This window comes from Tasmannia lanceolata, unplaced genomic scaffold (genome assembly GCF_043159265.1).
Source record: "Tasmannia lanceolata isolate RefF3 unplaced genomic scaffold, GAP_Taslan_0.1 ptg000016l, whole genome shotgun sequence".
Classification (NCBI taxonomy): domain Eukaryota; kingdom Viridiplantae; phylum Streptophyta; class Magnoliopsida; order Canellales; family Winteraceae; genus Tasmannia; species Tasmannia lanceolata.
In genome coordinates this window covers 12,795,520-12,819,193 of record NW_027518693.1, presented here as the reverse complement: position 1 = coordinate 12,819,193, position 23,674 = coordinate 12,795,520, and the positions used below count along the sequence as shown (strand labels likewise).

The 23,674-nt window shown below is 38.2% G+C and overlaps 2 protein-coding genes across 2 annotated transcripts; one reads left to right on the top strand and one right to left on the bottom strand.

The window, feature by feature from the left end:
* The first annotated feature begins 2,803 nt into the window (after window positions 1–2,803).
* Window positions 2,804–11,081, top strand: LOC143848945 (putative membrane protein At3g27390). The gene is made up of 9 exons (XM_077357989.1): window positions 2,804–3,146; window positions 5,839–5,947; window positions 6,274–6,469; window positions 6,565–6,698; window positions 7,116–7,404; window positions 7,501–7,607; window positions 7,820–7,994; window positions 9,072–9,520; window positions 10,605–11,081. Exons 1-9 carry the CDS (start codon window positions 3,062–3,064, stop codon window positions 10,756–10,758), a joined length of 1,698 nt encoding a protein of 565 aa, XP_077214104.1. The 5' UTR covers window positions 2,804–3,061; the 3' UTR covers window positions 10,759–11,081.
* Window positions 11,082–11,950: 869 nt separating this feature from the next.
* Window positions 11,951–22,107, bottom strand: FLDH (NAD(P)-binding Rossmann-fold superfamily protein). The gene is made up of 5 exons (XM_077357728.1): window positions 21,709–22,107; window positions 18,407–18,535; window positions 15,627–15,791; window positions 12,672–12,977; window positions 11,951–12,559 (listed from the first exon to the last, which is right to left on the bottom strand). Exons 1-5 carry the CDS (start codon window positions 21,982–21,984, stop codon window positions 12,419–12,421), a joined length of 1,017 nt encoding a protein of 338 aa, XP_077213843.1. The 5' UTR covers window positions 21,985–22,107; the 3' UTR covers window positions 11,951–12,418.
* Window positions 22,108–23,674: the final 1,567 nt, after the last annotated feature.

Below are 23,674 nucleotides of genomic sequence, written 5' to 3'. Positions count from 1 at the left end.
TCACACTCCTTTCCTTATTTATTATTTTCTAGTTGCCTTTGAATACCTATATCATAATAGTATTTAATAAACTAGGTGATAAATAAGTCCACTTGGACCTTCTATAATTAAACAACAACCTAAACTTAGAAATTATAAGTGAGTGTTGCATATGGGAGTTTTAAAGTTTTAAGACGCCATGTACCTGACACCTGCTATAAGGGATTCTAGATCGAAATAAAGGATTAAAGTTGACACTACAGCCAAAAATGGCTTCTTTGAAAAAAAAAAAAAAATTTCATGGAATATTTGTGGGCCAATTTTTTTATTTTTAAATGGTATAAGAACAAAAGCCCTCCTCATGAGGGGAGAAAATTGAAGATCTTTAATACTACTATAAACGATTATGCGCGAGCAAGTCTGGTCTGCCTCTCCATTCGCCGACCTTCTAAAGTGATGAAAGCGGACCAAGTGGCCCCATGATCCCAACAAAGAACTTTGAACATCTCCAAGGATGGGGAGATTGGCCATCCAACCATCTGATAACACTACGGGAATCACCCTCCACTATGAGGTTATTTAATTGTCTTCTCGTCACTAGTCTTAAGCCCTGGAGGATCGCCTCATTTCTGCCTCATTAGAATCTTTGATTGCAATCGGTCCTGAAAAGGCCCACCTAGTAAGGTTATTCTCATCTCTAAGGACACCACCTGTACCAGAGGGCCCCGGTTCCCCAAACTAGAACCCTTGAAGTTGAGCTTCAAACACCCAAGGTTGGGGCAACGATCTCCTCACGAACACTACTAAAGCGTATCTCCTTCCAACATCGTCTGATGTATGTGGCTGTACAATGTGAAAGAAATGAGGACTTTAGTCTAAGAGATGACTAGAGGCATAATTCCAGAAAAAGAGGAGAAGACACTTTTGACTGCATTCTTAAAGGGATTTCCATCAGATAATATTTGTAAAATTTCCAACAGGGATTCAACTTGCTAACGATCATTTTCTAGCAAATTTTATGCAAAACTTTGTTTGATTATACAAGAGTGAAAATAAAGAAAAATAAATATGCATGGAAATAAATGATAGTACTAAGTCTATCCGGTGAGGGTATTCCCACATAATGTACTTAAAGAAGGGAAAATGAGTACAAGGAGTTTCCTGTTTAAAGCTAATCTTAGAGCTTTAAGGTGTAGTAAGACAGGGGTTTGTCTAATATGTAGAAGGAGCATTTGTTTAAGCTAATCATAAGGCTAATAGATATAGTGACGATCAGTTTAAATTAATCTTACGGTAATTAAAACAAATGGGCTATTCGTTTTGGATTTAGAGAATCGATTCTGAGTCTAAAACATGTTCATTTTGGTCCTTTTATGAGGAAGGTGTGGTGGCTTGCCCTGATTGGTGCAACCAGCTTGCTTAAAGGTCATAGAAGGTTAGTAAGTTTTAGTAGAAAGTGATGCAAGGGGGAGATATTATCATCACATCCTCATTAATGATGATAGAGAGAAAGCTAGAGATTTGAATGCTTATAGGGAAGGTGTGGTGTCTTGCCCTGATTGGTGCAACCAGCTTGCTTAAGGGTCATAAAAGAGTGAAGTTTTAGTTGAAAGTGATGCAAGGGGGAGATATTATCACGACATCCTCATTAATCATGAGAGAGAGAAAGCTAGAGATTTGAATGCTATTGGCTAAATTTAAGGAGGGGTAAAGAGGGGGCGTTTTAATCAAAGTGTGGGTGCGTTTTTGCAAATGAGAGAAGCTGAAAAAATAAAAAGATGCCATTTAGCATCTGAAAATGAATATTTTTGGAGCGACTCAGTCGGTTCTTCCGAACATTCTCATGAATTTGTTTCTGCCCGTTTAGTTGGGAGAGAATGTGAAACCTTGGCTCTAAGTCTCTCCTCTTCACATAATTCCAAAAAAATATGGTTACCTTAGTATATGCTAGTAAATAGATAGGTGCCAACTCATACACATGCAGGAGAGAGAACTATTGTAAATAAAAATTCATTACCATGTTTTGATAATTGCACTAACCCACCTCTTCTTTCACTAATTAACCAGCTGTAAAAGATTATCACAAGTCCCATAAAAGCTCTCAGAAGCTAATTAAAAAAAGAAACCACAAGGTAAGTTGGTGCAATTATCAAAATATGGTAGTGCAAATATCAGTAGCCTAAAAAGCTAATAGTAGAAGGAGCTTCTCTCTCTCTAGAGTCCATGTGATTTTGTTGCATTTGGCCGGCCCCACCTCATAGCTGAATTAAATGAAAATTGGCCCCACCTCATAGCTGAATTAAATAAAGATTTCAAAGTCACCTATGAGGTTAGCTCTTCTATCCTCCAATAGAGAAGCTTCCAAAATTAATGCTAGCTTAATGAATGCATTTCTTAAATTAAATAAAAGGCAAGGTCTTTATTTTAATTTCTAAGTTTAAGAGGAAGTTGTTGGAGTTTAGGAGTTGAGGAATGCTAAAGTGAAGGCCACCCTTGTAAAGACCAGCTACAAGGGTATCTCCGTTGGATCCAACTCACATATATGCATTCATAATGGCTCAAGGAAATAATAACTACATATTGGTAAGGAGAATTATATATAGGCATCCTTGCAGCTGGTTTTTGTCAGAGCGCACTTCAGTTTAGCATTCTTCAGAAGGTTTATAAAGGTGACACACGTTATAGGTACTTGTTTTTATTAAAAAAAAAACCTTATAAAACCACTAGAACATACACCGAATTTCGGTATATGTTTGAGACAACGGCTATATTATACTACCGCCCAAGCCCGCCATTTGACTCTTAACATGGACAGCACCGCATCTGTCCGTGTATCGCCCACCTCGTTCTTTATAGCTATTTATTTATTTAAAAACCTTAGTCAAAGACGAAGAAGGAGAAGAAGAAATCGTTGTTCTTACCTTTCTCTTTCTATTCTTTCTTTCACATATCATTTGTTTCCTTTCTTAGTTCTTCTATCTTAAGACTCTTCCTTTCATATGTCTGATCTCTTATTAGACAATTGCTACTTATCATTGTTAGAATTCTTTGGCATTTCTTTGATCTTTTCTCTGTCTTCGATATGTGGAATCCTTTGAAAGGTTTCTTGAGGCTCTTCTATGTCGTCTTTGCCTTCTGTTTAGCTCTCTTCCTTGGGGCTCTCAAAGGTATAAGCCCCGGCCTTTTGTTTCTTTTCTTTTTTTTATATCAATTTTGGAAATATCTGGTGATGGGTCTTTTATATTTTTGTGTTTTGTTGGTTGTCCATGTTAGTTTGATGGTGTGTTCTTGAATTTTCCTTTTTTATGTCAATTTTGGAAATATCTGGTAATGGGTCTTTTATATTTTTGTGTTGTGTTGGTTCTCCATGTTACTTTGATGATGGGTTCTTGAATTTTCTTTTTTTATGTCAATTTTGGAAATATCTGGGGATGGGTCTTTTATATTTTTGTGTTTTGTTGGTTGTCCATGTTAGTTGATGACGTGTTCTTGAATTTTCTTTTTTTATATCAATTTTGGAAATATCTGATAATGGGTCTTTTATATTTTTGAGTTTTGTTGGTCGTCCGTGTTAGTTTGATGATAGGTTCTTGATTTTTTTTTTCATATCAATTTTGGAAATATCTGGTAATGGGTCTTTTATACAGTTATACTTTTGTGTTTTGTTGGTTCTCCATGTTAAATTTTTTGTTTTTTTTTTTTTGAATGGCAATGAATTGAAATAATAGAGAGAAACAGGGAGAACCCAGCGATCGAGAAGATCGAAACAATACAATGGAGAAAATAAAAAAAGCGAAAGAATAAGCACAAATCAAGGGGAAGGAAATCGAAAACCTCCGATTCCGCCCAAGAAAGCCCATCCCGAGCCAAACTATCGACCTTGCCATTAGCCGATCTCCTAACATGATGAAAGGAGATATAAGAATCTGCCACCATATCCAAAATCCCATCAATCCACCGATCGAACCTCCAGGGATGTCCCTCACTTCCCTTCAAGCACTTAATCGCATTCAAAGAGTCAACTTCTATTATGACTTGTCCAAAAATTCTCTAGTAATCCTTGTTACACCGCCCTAATCTCCGCCTCATTGGAATCAGCGATTCCATTAGGGCCAGAGAATTCCCATATCTTGTTCCCATTCTCATCCTTAAGAAAGCCACCAACTCCTGCCGGGCCCAGGTATCCGGAACCATGCACAGCTGCAGTCCTAACCCTGGAGCGTGCCAAGCCTGAGCTGACTTTGACACGGCCTAGGACACTGATGGCGGCACAATTAGCAGCAGAGCCATGCTGCAGCCGATCGATCAATGGCGTGACTGTTTCCCATACTAGAGCCATCAAAATTCAACTTTAGAGACCCTCTACCCGACGGCTCCCATTCCTGGTTTATGAACGGTCTAACTTCATTGCTATTACACACCTCTAACCATCCTTCCCACATGTCAAATGCCGATACGAACCGAAAGCTAGGCAACACTCTCAACCAAGCTAAGGTAAGAGATAAAATCTCTACAAAGAGGAAGTGAGGTGACTTTACTGCTGCTCCTTCAAAGACCCTGGCATTCCTTCGTTCCACAACACCGAGATGGTGGTCAACAATATAACCTTCCATAAGATTTTACCTTTTTGCACCAAGGGGCAGAAGCCCATCCTTCTAAGAGCTCTGACAACCTGGATGGAAATACCCACAATATGCCAAACCTGCATAGGATTTTGCTCCAAATGCATCTAGCAGTCTTGCAGTGGAGAAGCAAGTGATCCACCTTTTCTCCAGCCTCCACGCATAGGGCACAATGTTCTATAATCCACATTCGTCGGTTTCGAAGATGATCTACAGTAAGAATCTTATCTAAAGATGCCGTCCAAGCAAAAGCATCAACCCTAGGAGGAGCTGGAATTGCCCATACCTTAGCCAATGGAGAGGCTGCAGGATTGGATGCAATCGAGTTGTAGAAGGATTTGATGCTAACTATGCCAGAGGAGCATCGGATCCAAAATCGTTTATCTTCACCCAATCTTTTCATATAACAAGACGCTAACATGAACATGAGTCTCTCCACCCTTTCCATCTCCCTTTCAAACAGGTGTCTTCTGAGGGACAAACCTCCACACTATCCCTTCCTCCGTTTGCTCGAAGAATTCTTTAACCCACCCTTCTTGATTTTCCACAACCTAGAACAAATCCGGAAAAAAACTGATTTCAATGGGGCCTCTACACCACGGATGACTCCAAAACTTTATCCTCTCACCCGATGATACTTTGAATCTACCCCCCTCTTCAAATTTGCATCTATGAATTAGGATGTCCCTCCATACATGAACTCCCCCTAGGCGCCATTTATCATCCGATATCCAACTCCCTGGTGTAGCTCCATACTTTTCCTCAACAACCCTCTCCTACAGGTGGTTCCTTTCTTCCCCAAATCTCCATAACCATTTCCCCTAAAGTACCGCATTGGCGTCATTGATCCTCCTAATACCTAATCCACCTGCTTTTATCGGTTTTCCACGCCATAGAAATCTCCACTGAATTTGTTTAATTCTATTCGCCACTCATCAGGAATTTGAATACCGATAGCTGGTAGATGTGAATATTCGGAATCACTGCCTTGATTAGAGTTACCCCCCGAAGGAGACCAAGTTCCGCTTTGACATGTTGAGTCTTTTTTTCACCCTTTCTACTACATGACTCCACTAATCTTTCGAAGGCCTTCCCCCTCCTAATGGTTCTCCATGTTAATTTGATGATGTGCTCTTGAATTCTCACTGGTTTTTGTCCTGTTTTTAAATTTTTTGTGCTTTCTTGGTTCTCCATGTATAATGGGTTCTTAAATTTTGATTGTTTTTTGGTGGTGCAGGTCTGGTGGTGGGTCCAATTGCAGGTTTGGTGCTGATTGTGGGGAACGTTGGGGTGATTTTGGGGCTGTTTCCTGCTCATGTGGCTTGGACTGTCTATGCTCTTGTCAAGTAAGGGCCTCTTTGGATAAATCTAAATTTGAATGTAATCTTATACACAGATGCCTTTGAAGTTAGATATGATTATTTACAAATAATGGTTGTAGCAGTTTTATATATGATATAGGTAATAGCTTCCAAATATGCCTTAATGTCTCATTTGCATATTAGATTAGCTTAAAAATAAATTTATTTGAAGATTAGGACTGATTTTGGTGGCATCTAAAGAGGCCATATTTTGTCTTTATTCTTGAATGAATCCTCTCTTTATTTGGATTGTTGGAATTCATGTTAATTGTTTTTTGTGGTGTGATTGATTGATGGATTCTGTTGTGTAGGACTTGCCAGTTTGATGTGGCACTCAAATTCGTTTTGCTGTTTGCCCTGCCTCCGTTGTTTGCTCTTTGGTTGGGACTCAGCATCGCTGGGAGTGTTCTTCTCGGAGTGGGTTATGGATTTTTCACGCCATGGGTGTCAACTTTTGAGGCCTTCAGACGGGGCGGGGAAATGAAGAAGTTCATGCATTCCATTGTGGTAAAATAAAACTTTGATTCATGTCAGTTATTATTGTTATAAATAATTGATAGATAATAGGTGTTTTATGAATAATCCATTTGATCAATGATCAGGATGGGACGTGGGGAACCATTAAAGGGAGTTGCACCGTGGTTCGTGATTTTGCTGATTTATGCTATCACTCATATCCACAGTACTTAAAGGAGTTACGTGAGGGGTCTTGTTCGAACGGGGCTCACACTATCAGGTATTACATGATATGTTCTTATGTGCACTCCAATTCTTGTTGACCTTCAACTGATTGCAACAAGAGTGATGCTTTAGGAAGTAATCAGTTCACGGAACAACATTAGGAACATTAAAATTGACAACCTCTTCGTATAGAACTTGAAATTTCTAAATTCATGTGTTTGTATTTCCGGGTAATTTACTACCAGGACAAAGTTACTTGCAGTTAGGGTCAGAAATGGACGTAGAAAGTTTCTACTTTTTTATTTTTCTGTCGCATGGTGACACTGGATTGATATTAAAACTGAAAATGGGAACTTTTGGGTGGGTTTGGATTACAAGTTTACAAGCGAATAGGAGTTACTGGTGCAGTGCGAGACTAAAGATGTTTCTTTTAAATGCATTAATCTTCTCTCACTGCTCAAAACTGTTGCAGGCTAATTGAGGTGCCTGCTTGTCTTGTGGTGGGGCTGATGGGTCTGATTGTGGAGATTCCTCTTTACACTGCTATAGCCATTGTAAAGAGTCCGTACATGCTCTTTAAGGGATGGCAACGATTGTTACATGATCTAGTGAGCCGAGAAGGCCCATTCCTTGAAACAGCTTGTGTACCAGTTGCTGGTTTGGCGATCCTTCTCTGGCCACTTGTTGTCATTGGGAGTGTTCTGTTGGCTATTTTCTCAAGCTTCTTCGTTGGGTTGTATGGATCAGTGATCGTATATCAGGTCATTCCCAGGATTTATTCTCTTAATATCTTTATAAGCGTGATGATGTTTTTTTATATTTCATTCCAAACTTAATTTATTTAGCAATTTGAGCAGGAAAGATCATTCCAGAGAGGTGTTTCTTATGTAATTGCTATGGTTTCGGAATTTGATGAATACACCAATGATTGGCTTTATCTAAGAGAGGGGTCTATCCTTCCAAAGTAATCATTCCTTCAGTCATTTCTTTCTTTGTTCTTGAAAGCGTTTGATCTCACTACACATACACACGAGAGTTCAGTTTGTGGGCTTTACAGGCTAGCTCTGTGTGTGTGTGTGTGTGTGTGTGTGTGTGTGTGTGTGTGTGTGTGTGTGTGTGTGTGTGTGTGTTAATGGATCCACTTTTAACAGTAGACAACTCATTGGTCACAGCCAGGCCCCAATATCGAAAGAAGAAAGTTCCTCGCTCATCAGAACTTTCCGTTGGAGCTAGTACAGGTGCAAGAGGCAGGTTCAGTTCTATTGCTTTGGATGCACCTGCAATGCTTGTGCCGAGCTTAGGTCCTTCAAGATCTGTTAGAGAGGCGATACAAGAAGTGAAAGTGGTGCAGGTATGTTTTTTAAGCTTTGGCCCCACATGATTTTCATCCTAATTTGTGGCATCCAATTTAAGAATGAGAAATTAGCTCACTGGTCTAAAGAATTTTCCTCTTTTTTTTTGGTTTTTGCTCTCCAATCTCTGTGTTTACTTTTCCAAGCATAGTTAATCCCCACTGAAGCATAAAATCAGTCCTAATCTTAGTTTTTATTTTTATACATCGAGGCAATAAAATTTACGATGCAAGCATGTGTGCTCTTTGGGCTTTTACACCATTATTAATGGGATAATTACAGGATTTTATACGAATAACAAAGCTCGGGAGCTGGTATTGTGACATACTTTTTTTTCATTTCCTACCATCTTTTTTATTTAGAAGAATTTCCTTTGATCCTACAATTTTTATTGTAAGCAAATTATAAATTTCTAAATAAAAGAGGTGAATGGAAATTATCAAAATAAGTTTGACGCAATACCTTTTTCATATAGAATGGACTAGTATATCTGTAGTTTTGTACATGCAGAGTAAAGTAAATACGCATACAAGCTGAGTATCTAGTCACTATAGATTAATGCAAGGAAGTAGGTAAAAGAGCTATAATTGGTGTTTCCTAAAAACCTGCATATTAAAATGTAAAATGCATGGTAGAGATGGTCCTTGGATTATCTATGTTTTGCTAGTTCTTCAGTATGCTTATCTTCCATTTTTTCATGCGTATCCAAGCCTTTATTGGTTAATCGTCGAGAGTGGGGGAGTAGTGTAGGATGGAATGATGGATTCTTAGAAGAAACCATACAAATGACAATTTCTTTGTTTCTTTTTTTAACTTATCATAAAATTGCAGGGACTTTGTGGTAACACAAGTTTATCAGACCTGATATCTCTTATGTTGTAAATAAGTTCTCAACAATCTCCATATGAATTCTGTTCTCGCTTCCATCTTTTTTATTCCTATATTTTCCCTGTTTTTCTTTGTTAGAATTTATTATTAATTACTTGACATCGTATACATTGCTATTAAGATGAATGAAAATGCTAACTATGTTTCTGTGATATGACTGAATGCGATTCAAATTTCAATGGAATCAGATATGGGAAGACATGACAAGGTCGTGGGAATTGAGGGGCAAGGAACTTGTGGATGCAAAGGTGATAATGTCGAGTGACCTAAATGAGTTGATCAGGGCCAAAAGCAGCACCCACGAAACCACTGTCAGCCTCGCCATTCCAAGTTACGCACTCTTGCACTGTCTCTTAAACTCCATCAAGGCAGGAGCGGGTGGGATAATGCTGAGTGATGGTACTGATGTGAACCAACTGAACCGTCCCCAAGACATACTGATAGACTGGTTCTTCAATCCCATATTGGTATTAAAGGAACAGATCAAAGCCATAAAGATGGGAGAGGGTGAGTTGAGGTTACTGGAAAAGTTTATAATATTTGGTGATAATAAGGAACGCATGGAGGCTTGGGACAATGGTTCTCTGGTTCCTGAGGACGCAGTCATGGCTGCTCAGATCCAGGCTATGAGCAGAAGGTATGAACTTTGAGTGCATGTTCTTGTTATATAAATCTGGTTGGCTTATAGTTATGAGGAATCCATTTTACTGACAAACAACGACAAAGTGAACTTTTTTTTTTTTTTTTTTTTTCAATTTTATAACAGTGTTAGTGGTTGCTCTCACCCCCTCCCCCTATCAACCCGCGATCTGGATTGCATGACCCCAAACATGGTTCGTTTGAAACCCAGATCGCTCAAAATGACGACTAACATGAGAGAAAGAGAGAGATGCATGTCAACATATGCTGAGAGAGAGAGAGAGAGAGAGAGAGAGAGAGAGAGAGAGAGAGAGAGAGAGAGAGAGAGAGAGAGAGAGAGCATTCCCAAAACGGAAGCGCTATTTTGTCCTTTGAGAGAGAGGCATCAACACTGGCTTTTCCCTCAACTGTTCAGTTTACAATTTTCACGCAAATATCGTTCTACCTTTATTGTCATGCTCTTGAAATTTTGGCATTTCCCTCATTGTTCAAACTCCCCAAACTTGTTGGTTGGTTATGATTTTGTATTCTTTCCTCGTAAAGTTCTCTTCATTTAATATTTTTTACTAGTTTCCAACCCTGTTCGTTTTGAATTTTGATGATTGGTTTCTAGTCCAAATCTCTCTCTCTCACACACACACACATAGAGAGAGAAAGGGTTTCTGCACTCGAGCGCAGATAAGCTTATCTGTGCTCGAGTACAAAAACAGGGGTGGGCACACATTGTTGGGGGGATCCAAAGCATTAATTTGGAAGGCCCTTTCATGAATAGGGTGTCCACCAAAAATCAGCTCCATTGGATCATCTTAGGGTGTCCATTTGTGGGGTGAAAAAATGGGCAGATTAGTGGACAAACAGTATCTGTTCATTTTCACCCCCACAAATGGACACCCTATGATGATCCAATGAGGCTGATTTTTTGTAAACACCCCATCCATGATGAGGCCTTTCAAATGAATGCTTAGGATCACCCCAACAATGTGGCCCCACCCTTGTTTCCTGCACTTGAACACTAGAACATTAAACTAATGATCATAAAAGTGAATATACTCTCATTTATACTGATTAGAATTGTTTGGCAGATTGATAGGAATGATGAGGAGTGTATCAAAGCTTCCAACTTATAGAAGGAGATACCGCCAGGTCGTCAAGGCATTGATCGCATATTCTCTAGAAAAGGAAGGTTCCATTGCGTCTCGTTCAACCAAGTCAGTTGCTTCCATTGAAATTGTGTAAGCCAAAGTCAGGCATTCATTCATGTTTGTATAAATGCTTGTTGTTTTTGTTTGCTGAGTTTAAGAATTAGGTTTGAAATAGAAGTTTGGGTTTTTCCAATTCTTTAATTAAGGAGTAGCTTGTCTTCTCTTAGTTCAGTGATCTCCAAACAACCCACAACATTGAAGAGAACAAAACTGGGAGGAATACATGAAACTCAGAAACTGGTACCCTCTTATATAGTGGGAATTGTTGTAAATATTATATGTTTTCATCCAAATCCAGAATATTTTTTGAAACTGAGTAGGGAATATTAAAGAAAACACTACTGCTGAGATTCGGGATCTGGTTCGTGTTATACGTCCCAAAATCCAACATATAAGATCTGCCAATGAGAGTGCTGACCGATTAGCAAAGGACCGGGAGAACTTGCAACTGGTTGCTGTATTCCATTGTATCCCTCGCGATGGAATTGGATAGTCTCATGGTGGTACCTTTGAATCATGTTTTTGGGCTTTCTTTACTGGTTTCTAGGATCCATGTTTGTTGTTCATTTCTGTTTGTTTGATACTGTATGCTTTTGCACGGCCTTTGCTTTATTTTGGGGACAGCTTGTCCCCCATGGGATTGTAAACTGTCTTTTGATTTTGGAATGAAGCTGTTATCTTTCAAACAAATAATATATTAAAGAAATGCAAAGAACACAAGATACAGGATGGGAGGAGGAGAGAAAAGCCATGAAACAATCCATTTGAATCTGGAAATTACATTGATGCTGCCTTAATCCTGGCCACTGGGTTAGACAGGTATCCCCTTGTCTTAACCAGTGATTCAGAAACTGAACCTGACTGGATGTTCCATGGTTTTAAATTTCGACTGAAATCCAATATTTCGGATTTCAGTCAGCACCAAAACCAAAATCGCCAATACCTGAAATGATACCGGATTTCATCTGAAATTTCTTTTTTTCATATTTCTTCCGAAATTTCAACCCAAAAATCTCAAAATTCTTAATTATTTAGTATTTTCCCAAAATTTCGACCGAATTTTAGTATTAAATAAAATATTATTTTTTATTGGTGTACCGGATTTCGGCCGAAATTTCAAAATTTCGGTTTCAATGAGGGGCGAAATGCATTCGGAAACCGAAATTTAAAACCCTGATTGTATGTACATGTGCCCTTGTGGGACCCTAAAATTGATTGTCAGTGTCGATCCCAACAGTGCTGTCTGTCTAGTCATTCAAATATTTTGATCTGTTCAATTATTCGTACAGGTCATTGTATGTTGTACAAGCCAATGAAAATAGAGCCCAAATAAAAGATGGGTGAAATAACCAAAAGATTGGGTGGCATTACCACTTCCCCTATTTTTTTCTCCGGGACTGATATTGGCACTCCCTTATTTTTACAAGGGAAGAAACCGGTACACCAATAGAGGATTTTCAATGGAGAACAATGCCAAACAAATCACAATTTGATTCAGAGAAACAGCAACTGACATTTCTTTCGAGCTGATGGAAACATTATTGGCAAAAGGAACAAAAGTACAAGTGATTACAAGAGGGGTAGAGATTGCCTCAACACGTAAGAACTTGTGTGAACACCATGCTTAGCCAACTAGACTGCTAAATGATAGATTTTCCTCAGCAACCGTACATAGAATGTATAAAATCATTACCTTAGTATTTTATCAAGCCCAAACCCTTCAACCATACAAGTATCTCTGCCAGACCTTCCTTCAAGCTTCTAGAATTATAGCCAAGTTCAGCTTTTGCCTTCTCACAAGAGTATGCCCACTGATGTCGCAGCACATTCACCGTCTGCAGTCCGTTAAGGAAAAATTAGTTTGAATAACACTGATTATTACACTAGAACTAACAGTTTGGGGAAGTGAAACAAGAAAAGATAACTAAATTATAGGTTAGAGCATACAGGATAACTGATCAGAGGAAGTTTTTTGGTGATTCGAGCCAAAAAAACTGATATCCATCCATAAGTCTCCACCACCCACAAAGGAATGTGAAACCAAGGTCTTTTTGTTCCAGTGATGATAGCAGCAATGACAAAAACATGCACAAAAGATGCATTTTCTCCAGTAAGTAGGTACCTTTCACCCACTCGCCCTTTGTCCATTGCTGATATATGGCCATTAACCACATCATCAACATGGCTAAATGATGACTTATCAGTTCCATAGCCTATATAACCAGGTAAGCGCCCATTGAAGCGTTCAATCATCTGAGACAGAACAAAAATAAAGGCAGGCGATGAGGAGTGGCACATGTAAATGTTGAATGTTCTAATTGTAGAATTTTCTGTAAAATACATAGAGAAGGATTACAAATACTTAATAGACATAATATAAAATTATTTTCAATAGTTCAAATCCTAGAAAGATAATGTTACACACTAGCGGAACTCAACAGAAGGTTGGCAACTCATTAAGAACTTCCATAGATACTCTCCAAGGTCTTTGAAGTATTAATTCTTTAAATGAAATTTAAGCCCCCTTCTCAGGAGGAACTCCTACCAAAAGATTTTCTGATCAAATCAAAGGATTCCTCTTCAAGTTACATTAACCGAAGAGTCCTGGGGTTGGGCCTGTTGCTCGATTGGTCCATGCCTTTTGTCTCAACTTTGAGTGTAACGACCCGGATTTGGGGCAAATTTTTAGACAATTTTTTTTTCTTTTCAAAATCCGAATCGCTACCCGAAAGAGGGAAACAAGAACTAAATAATTCTATTACATTAACTAAATGTCTATTACATAATTTATCTCAACTGCTAATATCAAACTGTGAGCTGGAATAAAATAATAATTGAATCCATAACTAAAACTCAATTTCTAAAATGAATAAAAACAACTATACTTTCATGAGGCATGATAACAAGTCACCCCCAAAAGAAATCCTATGAGTGCTCTCTCTCTCTCTCATCCTAAGTGCCACCTAGACCTGTTCATCTGCAAAGGCTCATTCACTTTCCTCACCTATAAAGTTTGGAAAATCATCTAAGCCAAACAGCAAGCTCATGTGACTGGCTTGGATAATAAAAGTAACAACAATGGAAAATCCGCATTATAAAGGTGTTTCTCATGGCATTCACATGTGCTAAGGAAAAGCAATAAGAATTATAAGATTTATTGCTAAGGATAAGGAATATAAATAAGCATGTGAGAATGTCAAGGGAATATATTAAAGATGATAAATCATGGAATCATATAAGAGAGCCTCTATCATACAGAGTACATATAGAGATAGGCAAACTACGAGAAGTATCATGTCATCTCGACGAGGTATATGGGTTATAAATATCTCCTCATAAGTATAATTAGGGTTTAAAACTGAGAAAATTTGATACATAATTATGGGAAAAACATTATTATATGGAGCCCTAATCGCAAACAGCCCTAACATCTTATTTTTACAAGTTTAGGTTAACCTATTTTCATGTTTTTAACCATAAGAACCCTAAATTGAAACAAGAACATGAAAAAGATGGATTACTTATGCTTTTAGACGTTTAGGGCTGCGAATTGGCCCCAAATCTCCTTCCACTTCCTCTCTCTTTTTCTTTTCTTTCTCATTTTCTTCTCTTCTCTCTTCCTTCTCTTCTCTCTGTGTTTCCTAGTTTATTTCAACTAAAAAGCATGTTTCCTATTCTTATTCTAAAAGAATGGCAGGTATCCAATTTTATTAAGTCTCTCTAATCTTATCTTTTTAAATAAATTAACTACAAAATATATATTAAGTGGTCCCACTTACTATTTATGGTAAAAACGAACTTAATGTTTATAGTAAGTCCTAACTTACTATTTATAGTAAAACCGAACTTACTATAAATAGTAAGTTCGGACGACTTACTATTTGTAGTAAGTTCGAATCCGACGGTCTGAAAGGCTCCAATCGAAGATCTAAACCGTTGATCTTCGATCGGGGGATCTACAACCAAGATTTAGATAAAATCATTAACTTTCCCAACCCATGGTGGGGCCAGGTTTACATTGAGGTTCCAGGTTCGATCCTAGCTTACCCCCCCCCCCCCCCCCCCCCAAACAGAAAAGAAACAAAAACAAAAATTGATGACTCTTTTTAGAAAAGGGCCCTACGAGAAGGATCTACATGAAAAGTTATGTGAATTGAAGAGAGCCTCTTGAAGAAGGGACCCTTTCATAAGGTTCTAAGAATAAAGACTCTTTTTGAATGATTGCATAATAAATGTCTTTCTTTTCTTTTAAAGAATGCAGTTAATTGCTTAAAAGCTGAAGTCACACCAAGTAATAAAACCGCAAAATATAAAATTTGGACCCAAAATCTTGCATGTGTTTATTTTTGCAGTGAACAGATAAATACCTCCTAGTACGTATCCAAGCCTTCATTCTTAGGATTGGCTTTAACTCCCAAATGTTAATACGCACATTCTCAATAGCTAGGCACATAAGAGCATCCCAGCCGATCACTAATTGCTAACCAAAACAAGGGTAAACTTTTGTCTATATATAGAGAGGAATTTTCAGTGTTCTATCTACTTTACCTGCGATGCAACCTTGACAATCTACATGTGATCTTGCATGTATCAGCTATAGAAGATGATTCTTGCTTCTTTTATAGGGATATGTGGATGTGTTACATGTGATTGCCCATATATATGGGCAATGCACAAAAAGTATTGGGAGGCAAGTCACTACCATCGGCTTTTGCAAAGAAGAATCACCAATGTTCTTTGGGTATTACCTAATTTTTCTATCTATTTAGTTTTAATGTTTTCAGTCAAGACTCAGGATCGCAGAGTCAATTTGCTTGCCCAGGAACTAAATTTGTAGATTTATGTCAGTTAGAATTTATTGGGGATTGTGTAAAGTTGCTAAATGTACAATGAGAGTCTTACAATTCTGGCAACGATATTTCCAGCTGTGACCTTTCCAGGACCATAAATGACTCCTGGATATAAAATTATAATTGGCAATCCGTCAGATGCAGCCTGCAGTGCAATCTTATCTGCAATAGCTTTGGACTTCTCATATTCTGTGCAGAAGAATCTTTCATGATGAACCTGCCATCATGACATGAGGACTATAAGTAAGTCATGTTTGCTCAATCATGAAATAAAAAAGAAATACCAAAGCATGTTGACTATAAGCATTCGTTATTTAAATGAAAAGAAGGATGCAAATACAATGTATGAAAATTATGATTGATTTGAACCATCTATAGAAAAGAATATCGCAAATTCATGTTCTCGATAGGTTGTTAACGAGTTATAAACATAAAAATCGCGTGCTTGTAAAATGCACCATCTATAGAAAAGAATATAGCATATTCATGTTCTCGATAGGTTGTTAACGAGTTATAAACATAAATATCGCGTGCTTGTAAAATGCCCAAGGACAAGCAGTATTAGAAAAATGTGGGGCCTACCGAGAAAATGATATGGATGATCAAGATGGGATAGTTTGCCTAGCTAATCACAGTTCTAACCAGATGATGATTTTCATGGATATAGTGAGCAAATTCAAGTTTCACCTAGTTCTTAATAGTGAATTGAAGCAAACCATTAAGGCCTGCACGCATCAAGATGAGAGCAGGCTTCCTAGGTTCACTGTTATGTTGCCCAGAAAGGACCACCACGACCTATTCAGTCTCCCATCCCTTCTATCAGTTCTCTGACCATCTGTCTTATTTATGCAACTCAACCTGATCTTAGATCGAGACTGCTTAATTAAAGAGAAAAATGTCAATTTTAAGACAAGATGATTTTTTTTAAAGTACTAATCTCAGTTCAAAGGAGAATTCTCTTTTATTCTCTAAATAAAAACTATTAAACTAACTAATCTTGATACAGGATCAAGACAAGCTAAAAGTTGATTTTTTTAAAGTAATACTGGTAATATAAAAGAACAAAATATCTTGAAGTAGTCGGCCAAGATATATAGAAAGAAGACAAGAAGAAGAAGATGAAAAGTAGAAGAAAGGGGAAATAAAAAGTTGGGGGTTCAAAAGTAACCACACGACTTCTATGGTTTGTATATATATATTATTCAAAATTACTATCTCTTAACAAATACAATTTAAACAACTTCTCTTGATCTCACTTCAAGACAGGTTGGATTTTTTTTAGAAAAAATATTAAAACAATTTCAATTTCTCTTTTGACTCTTGATCTCATACCAAGAGTAGTCGATTTGTTTAAAAATACAATTAGAAATCCACTTTTCTTCATCTCAAATCAAGAAAAACTATATTCCAGTGTACTGTGAGCACAATAGGTATCTAGTTATTGTAATGTAAAATACTTGAAGAACCCATGCAAAACATGGCAGAGGAAAACATTTAGGCCACGTTTGGATACCTAATGTCTTTGTATTTGGATTTGGATTTGAGTTTTGGATACAAAATACATCAATCATGTTCATGCTCATGTTGAGAGAGAGAGAGAAGGACATCTCGCTGCTGCTGCAGCAAGGTCAAGGAGCAGCGGGGTGAAGGTAATTGCCACAAATATTGATTTCCAAATAATGTCTTGCAGAATAGATTTGAAAATTGGATTTTTTTTTTCACTATTGTAGCTGATTTGGAAATCTAAGGATCTGATCCAGATCCAAATCATAGGTACCGAATTCGCCATCCGCCCTCTGACCCGCGATCCGAGGTCGCACGATCCCAAACATGGTTTGCTAGCGACCCGGATCACTAAAAATGACGACCCGCAGGAGAGAGAGAGATGCATATAGTCTAAGAGAGAGGTGGAGAGAGAGCTACAAATTTTATATATTTTAGGTTGGATTGGAACTAGAGCTTTCTTTTTAAAATAATATGTAGAGGTTTTTTTTATTTTGTTTATTAAATGGATGCAGTATGGAGTATGGACTATGGAAGGATATTCATATATTCTAACTGGAACTTTCTTTTTGATAAAAATATGTATGACATACATGAGGTTTTTATATTTTGTGTATTAAATGTATGTAGTGTGTACTATGGAATGGCATTCTTGTTAAAATATATGAAATTGTGTGTGTGTGTAGAGAGAGAGAGAGAGAGAGAGAGAGAGAGAGAGAGAGAGTGTGTGTGTGTGTGTGTGTGAGTACTGGAACGACCCGAATTAGCGCTCCAAACTGACCCGCGACCCGAATAGCGAACCAACGTAGCATACCCTTATCATACCGGGTACCGTGATACCATCGTACCCCGTTCCCGTACCATGTACCGGAACGAACCGCGTTCCAGGTAACATTGTTCCAAATCTCAATTGCAAACGTGAGAAAACCAAATCTAAATCTTATGGGTATCCAAACGTGGCCTTAGAGAGTGATAGTATCATCTCCCATGCTAAGGGAGAAGGAACATTCTCTATCCCCATGGTTGGCACACGTTGTGGCACCGATACCTAGCACGGCAATAAGCCTAAAATGTCCAAGTATGGGCTCATCACCTACACAAAAGGGGAGATAATGCTCCTCCCCTTGCACCAATGAATTAGAATTACTTATACCTAACTTATTTCATTTGCAGATTTATCTCAGAAATCTATAGATGTAGTATCATTGTTCCCAGTAATCATAAAACGACACCACCACACTAAGTGGCTATAACTAACTTGCTAGCAGAAAAACTATAGATAAGTTAAATCAAACAACTCACTCATCAAACAAAAGGGACCTACTTTACCTGTTTCTCGTCTGCAACATATCCATCAGTAGGTCCAAGAGCGAAATAGGATGATGTATATATTATCTTTTGTAATGTCTTTGTCTCTTTGAAAGCTTGCAAGATATTTTTTAAGCCTCCTACATTGACCTACAGAAGACAAAGTGAGCATCATTTAGTGAGAAAAAACATAACATGATAAAATTTAAACATTCATATCCACAATATAGGTAAGAAGTAGATGGTGTCAATAACTCTATGGACACGATCATTTACATAAGTGTGATCACTAAGATACATAATGTGACTGATCAAAATTAACAAGGGACTTTCATATACCGCCATTCAAGGTAACTCTATGAAAACTGAAGATGCATTTGAAATTGAACTTGGTTTTTTTACATTTTCTTATAGATGCCCTTGGATAGGATGGAATGGAAGAAAATGATCCACGTAGAAGAACCCAACTAGAGTCAGGATTAGAGCCGGGTAGATTCCTTTCACCTTCTTCATGAAATTTTTCTAAAGGATTCATTTAGCCGACCCCAACTAGTTTGGGACAAAGGCTTTGTTGAGCTGAGTTGAGAGTTCTTATAGATGCCCTTGCTCGTTTTAACTGCATTAACATAATTTGACAATGCTACAAACAAGGTTTTAAATGCTGGTTTTAGTATGCATGTCAGGCTCTGTAGAAATGAGAATATGTCAGTTTCAGTCATAGATCTCAGTGAAAATCCTGTAAAATCATGGAAGTTATGGAAATGTATCCAACTCCAAGAGATCGTGCTCTGTGTTACTGCCAATGTCACACGGCTGTGGTCTCAAATGTAATTCTTATAATTTCATTTGGTTAAGCTGGTGACTATTTTACTTCTGATTAAATGTCCCTTTATTTAATATTTAGTTAGAACCTTTGACATCAATTAAGTTGTAGTTGATGACGAGATACGATAGAAGAGAGAGAACGAAGGATCAAATAAGAGAGAGGAGAAGAATAAAAGGGGGGGAATGGAGAGGAAAAAAGGCATGGGTTTCTTAAATATAAAACCCAAAATTACTATCCCTTACATTGATATTAATTAAAGCAAAAAATACAAGTAGGTCCCTACGTAGAATGGAGCCCATCATAAAACCCATGCACGCACGCACGCATCAACATTAAGAACAACGGCTAGTTGATCTTCTAATCTCACACACTGTAAACACACTTCACCCGAGACAATTCTTTTCTTTTTTTTTACAAAGTTTCAATCCACCTCAATATGTTTGGTCCCTACGTATAATGGAGCCCATCATAAAACCCATGCACACATACATCAACATTAAGAACAACGACTAGTTGATCCTCTAATCTCACACACTGTAAACACACTTCACCTGAGACAATTCTTTTTTTTATAAAGTTTCAATCCACCTCAATATGTTTGGTCCTATAATGTTGTACAGGAATATGAAAAATGTTGATAGTCGCCTGATTATCACGATAAAATCTCATCAGGCCTTCAACCATGATTCCTAGCTAGCATAGACGAATCCTTAGCCATAAAAGCTCTGCTACCATATGGGTCATTACTCTTTTATCTGCTTCAGCACTTGATCATGCAACGACTTATTGCTTTTTCTTCCTCCAAGTAACAAGATTAAGTCCCACAAAGGAACATTAACCCAAAGTAGATCTGCAATCATCAACAACACCCGCCCAATCGGCATCTATAAAGGCTTACACCTTCAGATGACCATGTATGGAAAATAGAATTTCTTTCACCGGAGTAGATTTCAAATTCCTCAAAATTTCATCCGCAGCTTCCACATGTTGAACTTTAGGTTCAGGTATATACTGACTTACCACACTAGCAACATAAGCGATATCCATCCTAGTCAGAGATTAAAAAAAACAAAGAAAGAAGTTGATCAAGATTAAAAAAAACAAAGAAAGAAGTTGATCAACCAGTCTCTGGTATATATTCCAATTGTCAAGAAGTACTTTACACTCAATAAGGTTGTGATTGGGGTCAAGTGGGAGTATCTGCTGGTTTTAATCCAACTTACCTGTATTATTTTAGAAGTACTTCTTTTGTATTTTTTGAATTCCTTGCCCAAAATTTCTTTGATCCCTTTATTTCTAATAGATGATTCCCTATCACTACTATACGATCAACATACACAATGAGAGTGATGAGAAGCTTTCTTTCCCTCACTCTTAATAAACAAAGTATGATCCACATAACTTCGTCTATATTCAGTATTCAGTTCTTTTCATCACACTGTTAAATCTCTCAAACCAAGCCCATAGAGATTGTTTAAGGCCATAAATGGACTTCTTCAGATGACACCTTACCTTGATTTTCTGGAGGTCGAAATCTTCGAGGAGGCATCATATATACTTCATACTGTATATCTTCATTCAAAAAGGCATTCTTCACATCAAGCTGATACAATGGTCCAAAATAATTCATCGTAAGAGAAAACAAAACAATAACGGAGTTCATTTTATAAGTTAGAAACTTTTAATTATGAGAAGTTTTCCAATCCCTTTAAAGTTTTAGGATTCTGAAAGGAGAATGTGCTCATATAATGCATTCTTCAAGCTACATTTGAAGCTTATCCTCTGAAAGGCGTGATTTCTTAGGATTGGGCACTATCAAATTATTCACGATCAATCAAATGATACTTGTTAAAATCGTCAAGTAACCAAACTCATAAGGAACTGAACAATGCAGACATAATAAAACACTCAAGAATCAACGATTACCTACATTATTTAATATCAAATTATCTGGTTTCAAACCAGATCATCCCTTGACCAAATTGTACACATGAAAATCACTGAAACATGCCAAACTATTCTATACTGCATTATAAGAATAAACCAGAATAGAAATGTTGGTCTTTACAACACCTTGCTGAGATGGGTGCCACACCATCGCCACGACAAAGGTGAGAAGAGAGTCAGATAATGCAAGGAGTCTCTCTGGTGGGGCCCCCACAGTAGGGTTCACCAAGATATTGTGACTCATCTCAAATGATCTACAAAGAGCTCTAAATGCAATCAATCAAAGTTACCGATCATCAATTCCAACTACAATTATAACCATAATTATAATTATGGCATTCGCTAAGGTGCATTGGAAACATAATTTTACACATGTTTCCAATGAAAAAGTACTAAAACATTTGTAAAATTATATTTCCATTGCACCTTAACGAGTGCCCTAACATTCAAACATGCCCACAAATGAATTTCTACATTTACTTATAAATAAACATGTGTGAATAAAAAAAAAAGGAGAGAGAGAGAGAGAGAGGGTATGAATGAGTTTTACAGAGAAGAATTTAGAAGGGTTTGGAAGCCAAGGCTCCACGAGGGCAGCCACGTGGAAGACGACGTGGCAGCCGGAGCAAGCCTCCAGCAACGATGGGTAGTCGGTGACGTCACCGTAGGCGATTTCCAGGGCTCCGCCGGTAACCGGAGGATTAAGGGAACTCAAGTCGCTGCTCGGCCGTACGAATGCCCGTACGAGATGCCCTTCTCTCAACAGAGCCTCACACAGTTTTCCCCCCAAGTAACCGGAAGCACCGGTCACCAACACCTTCTCCATCTCCGCCTCTCTCTTTCTCTCACCTTACAAACTGACCTTCCCATTGTCTGATAATAAAAGTCTGTGTTTTGGGAAGTAATATATTCACCCCCTTTTCGTCCCTGGGCCACCCCGATCTAGGGTATTGCCCCTTTTACACCACTCAGACTCTCCGCGTCTGTTTACTTGATAGGAAAGTGTAAAGAAAATAAACAGAAAATACAAAACTAAGCTTTTAGCCCTGTTGTAGCTCGTTAATTTGTCTTATTTTCTTTTCTTTTGATCTCCAAAATGATATCTACACCCTAATCTAGGTCAACTTCTGATCCCACATTGAATTGGATATAAAGAGACTAATAGCACATTAGTATACAGGATACAGCCTATTTACGCTGTGGCCCAATAAATGAATGGTTTGGATCATCCTATTGTTAGAATATGTGAGATCTCACAGTCAGATTGTGTTGAATTCACACCGTTGGATCACTATGGTGCTAGATTAAGCAAGTGGGTTGAATGGGGTAACCTAGCTAGGTTAGGTGGCTAGCTTAAATTAGCAATTAGGCTAATCTTAGTAGGTAGGATTTCTAGAATTATTGTTGGAAAATTTGTTGAGGGTACTGTTGATGATAGAAAACAGAAATTTGTTGCTTCAAGGCGTGATATCACTTTTCTTAAGACAAGATTCACCCCCACTAGTAGTGTGCAAAGGGGATCCACGAATTGCCTCCAAGATACAATGAAGCCTAGTAGGGAAGCCCTACTAATGTTTGATGACGCGTAGCACTAGCGAAATCAAACTCGAAATGCCCTTCCGAAATTTCAAGCCTTAGAGAAATCTCTAGATTCTGTTTCTGCAGAAAAACAGTATCTAGAATAGTAAACAAAAGAAAAACAGTATGTAGAAATACTTGGGGATTTTTGTAGGAGTGTAGAAGAGAGTGTAAAGTCTGTCAGAATTGTCAATTCAATTTCTATTTGAAATGACCCAATTCTGCACATTTTATAGACCACCTGGTGTCTTTTCAGTGTGAAAAATACCTCTACAGGGCACCTTTCCAAAATGTTTGAAATCTGACCATTAGATCGCACCCATTGATATTGAACGGTCCTGATCGATCCTAGATGTGACTGTTGGTTTGAGTAAAACCTCTCTCCAACCCAGTCATCGTTAGATCAACCATCTATGGTGTGGATCGCACCCCCTTGGCACTTGACCGTTGGGGGAAGGGACACAACCCATTTGATCACACCCTTTGACCATTGGAGTTATGGGCCCGTTGGGCCAACCGTTAGGCCCGAACCGAAGCCCAACCCAACCGGTCGGCTTGATGGGCTTACGAACCATTTGGCCCACACCCATCCAACCGGTCCACCTTCATCTTGATCCAACGGTGCAGATCAAATCTGGAAAAATTAAAGGCTCCAATCGCTCCTCGCGACGTTGCGTACGTGCAAAGTGCGCCTAAAAAAGCGCCAATAAAGCGCCACTATGCGCCCTATAGCCCATTGCCCACGCCGCGCGCGCGTGTGTGCGAACGGTGCGTTGCACCGTCCCGCGGGTCCAACCATGGGTTCAACCCAATGTGCAATCAAACAAGTAATAGAAAAGTGTAGTGCTTTATAAGCTCTTCTCTTTCTTTTCTCTCATCCGGTACGGGACTATCTTTTCAACTACACTTCTACATCCTTTTGTAAAAGCAAATTTTTC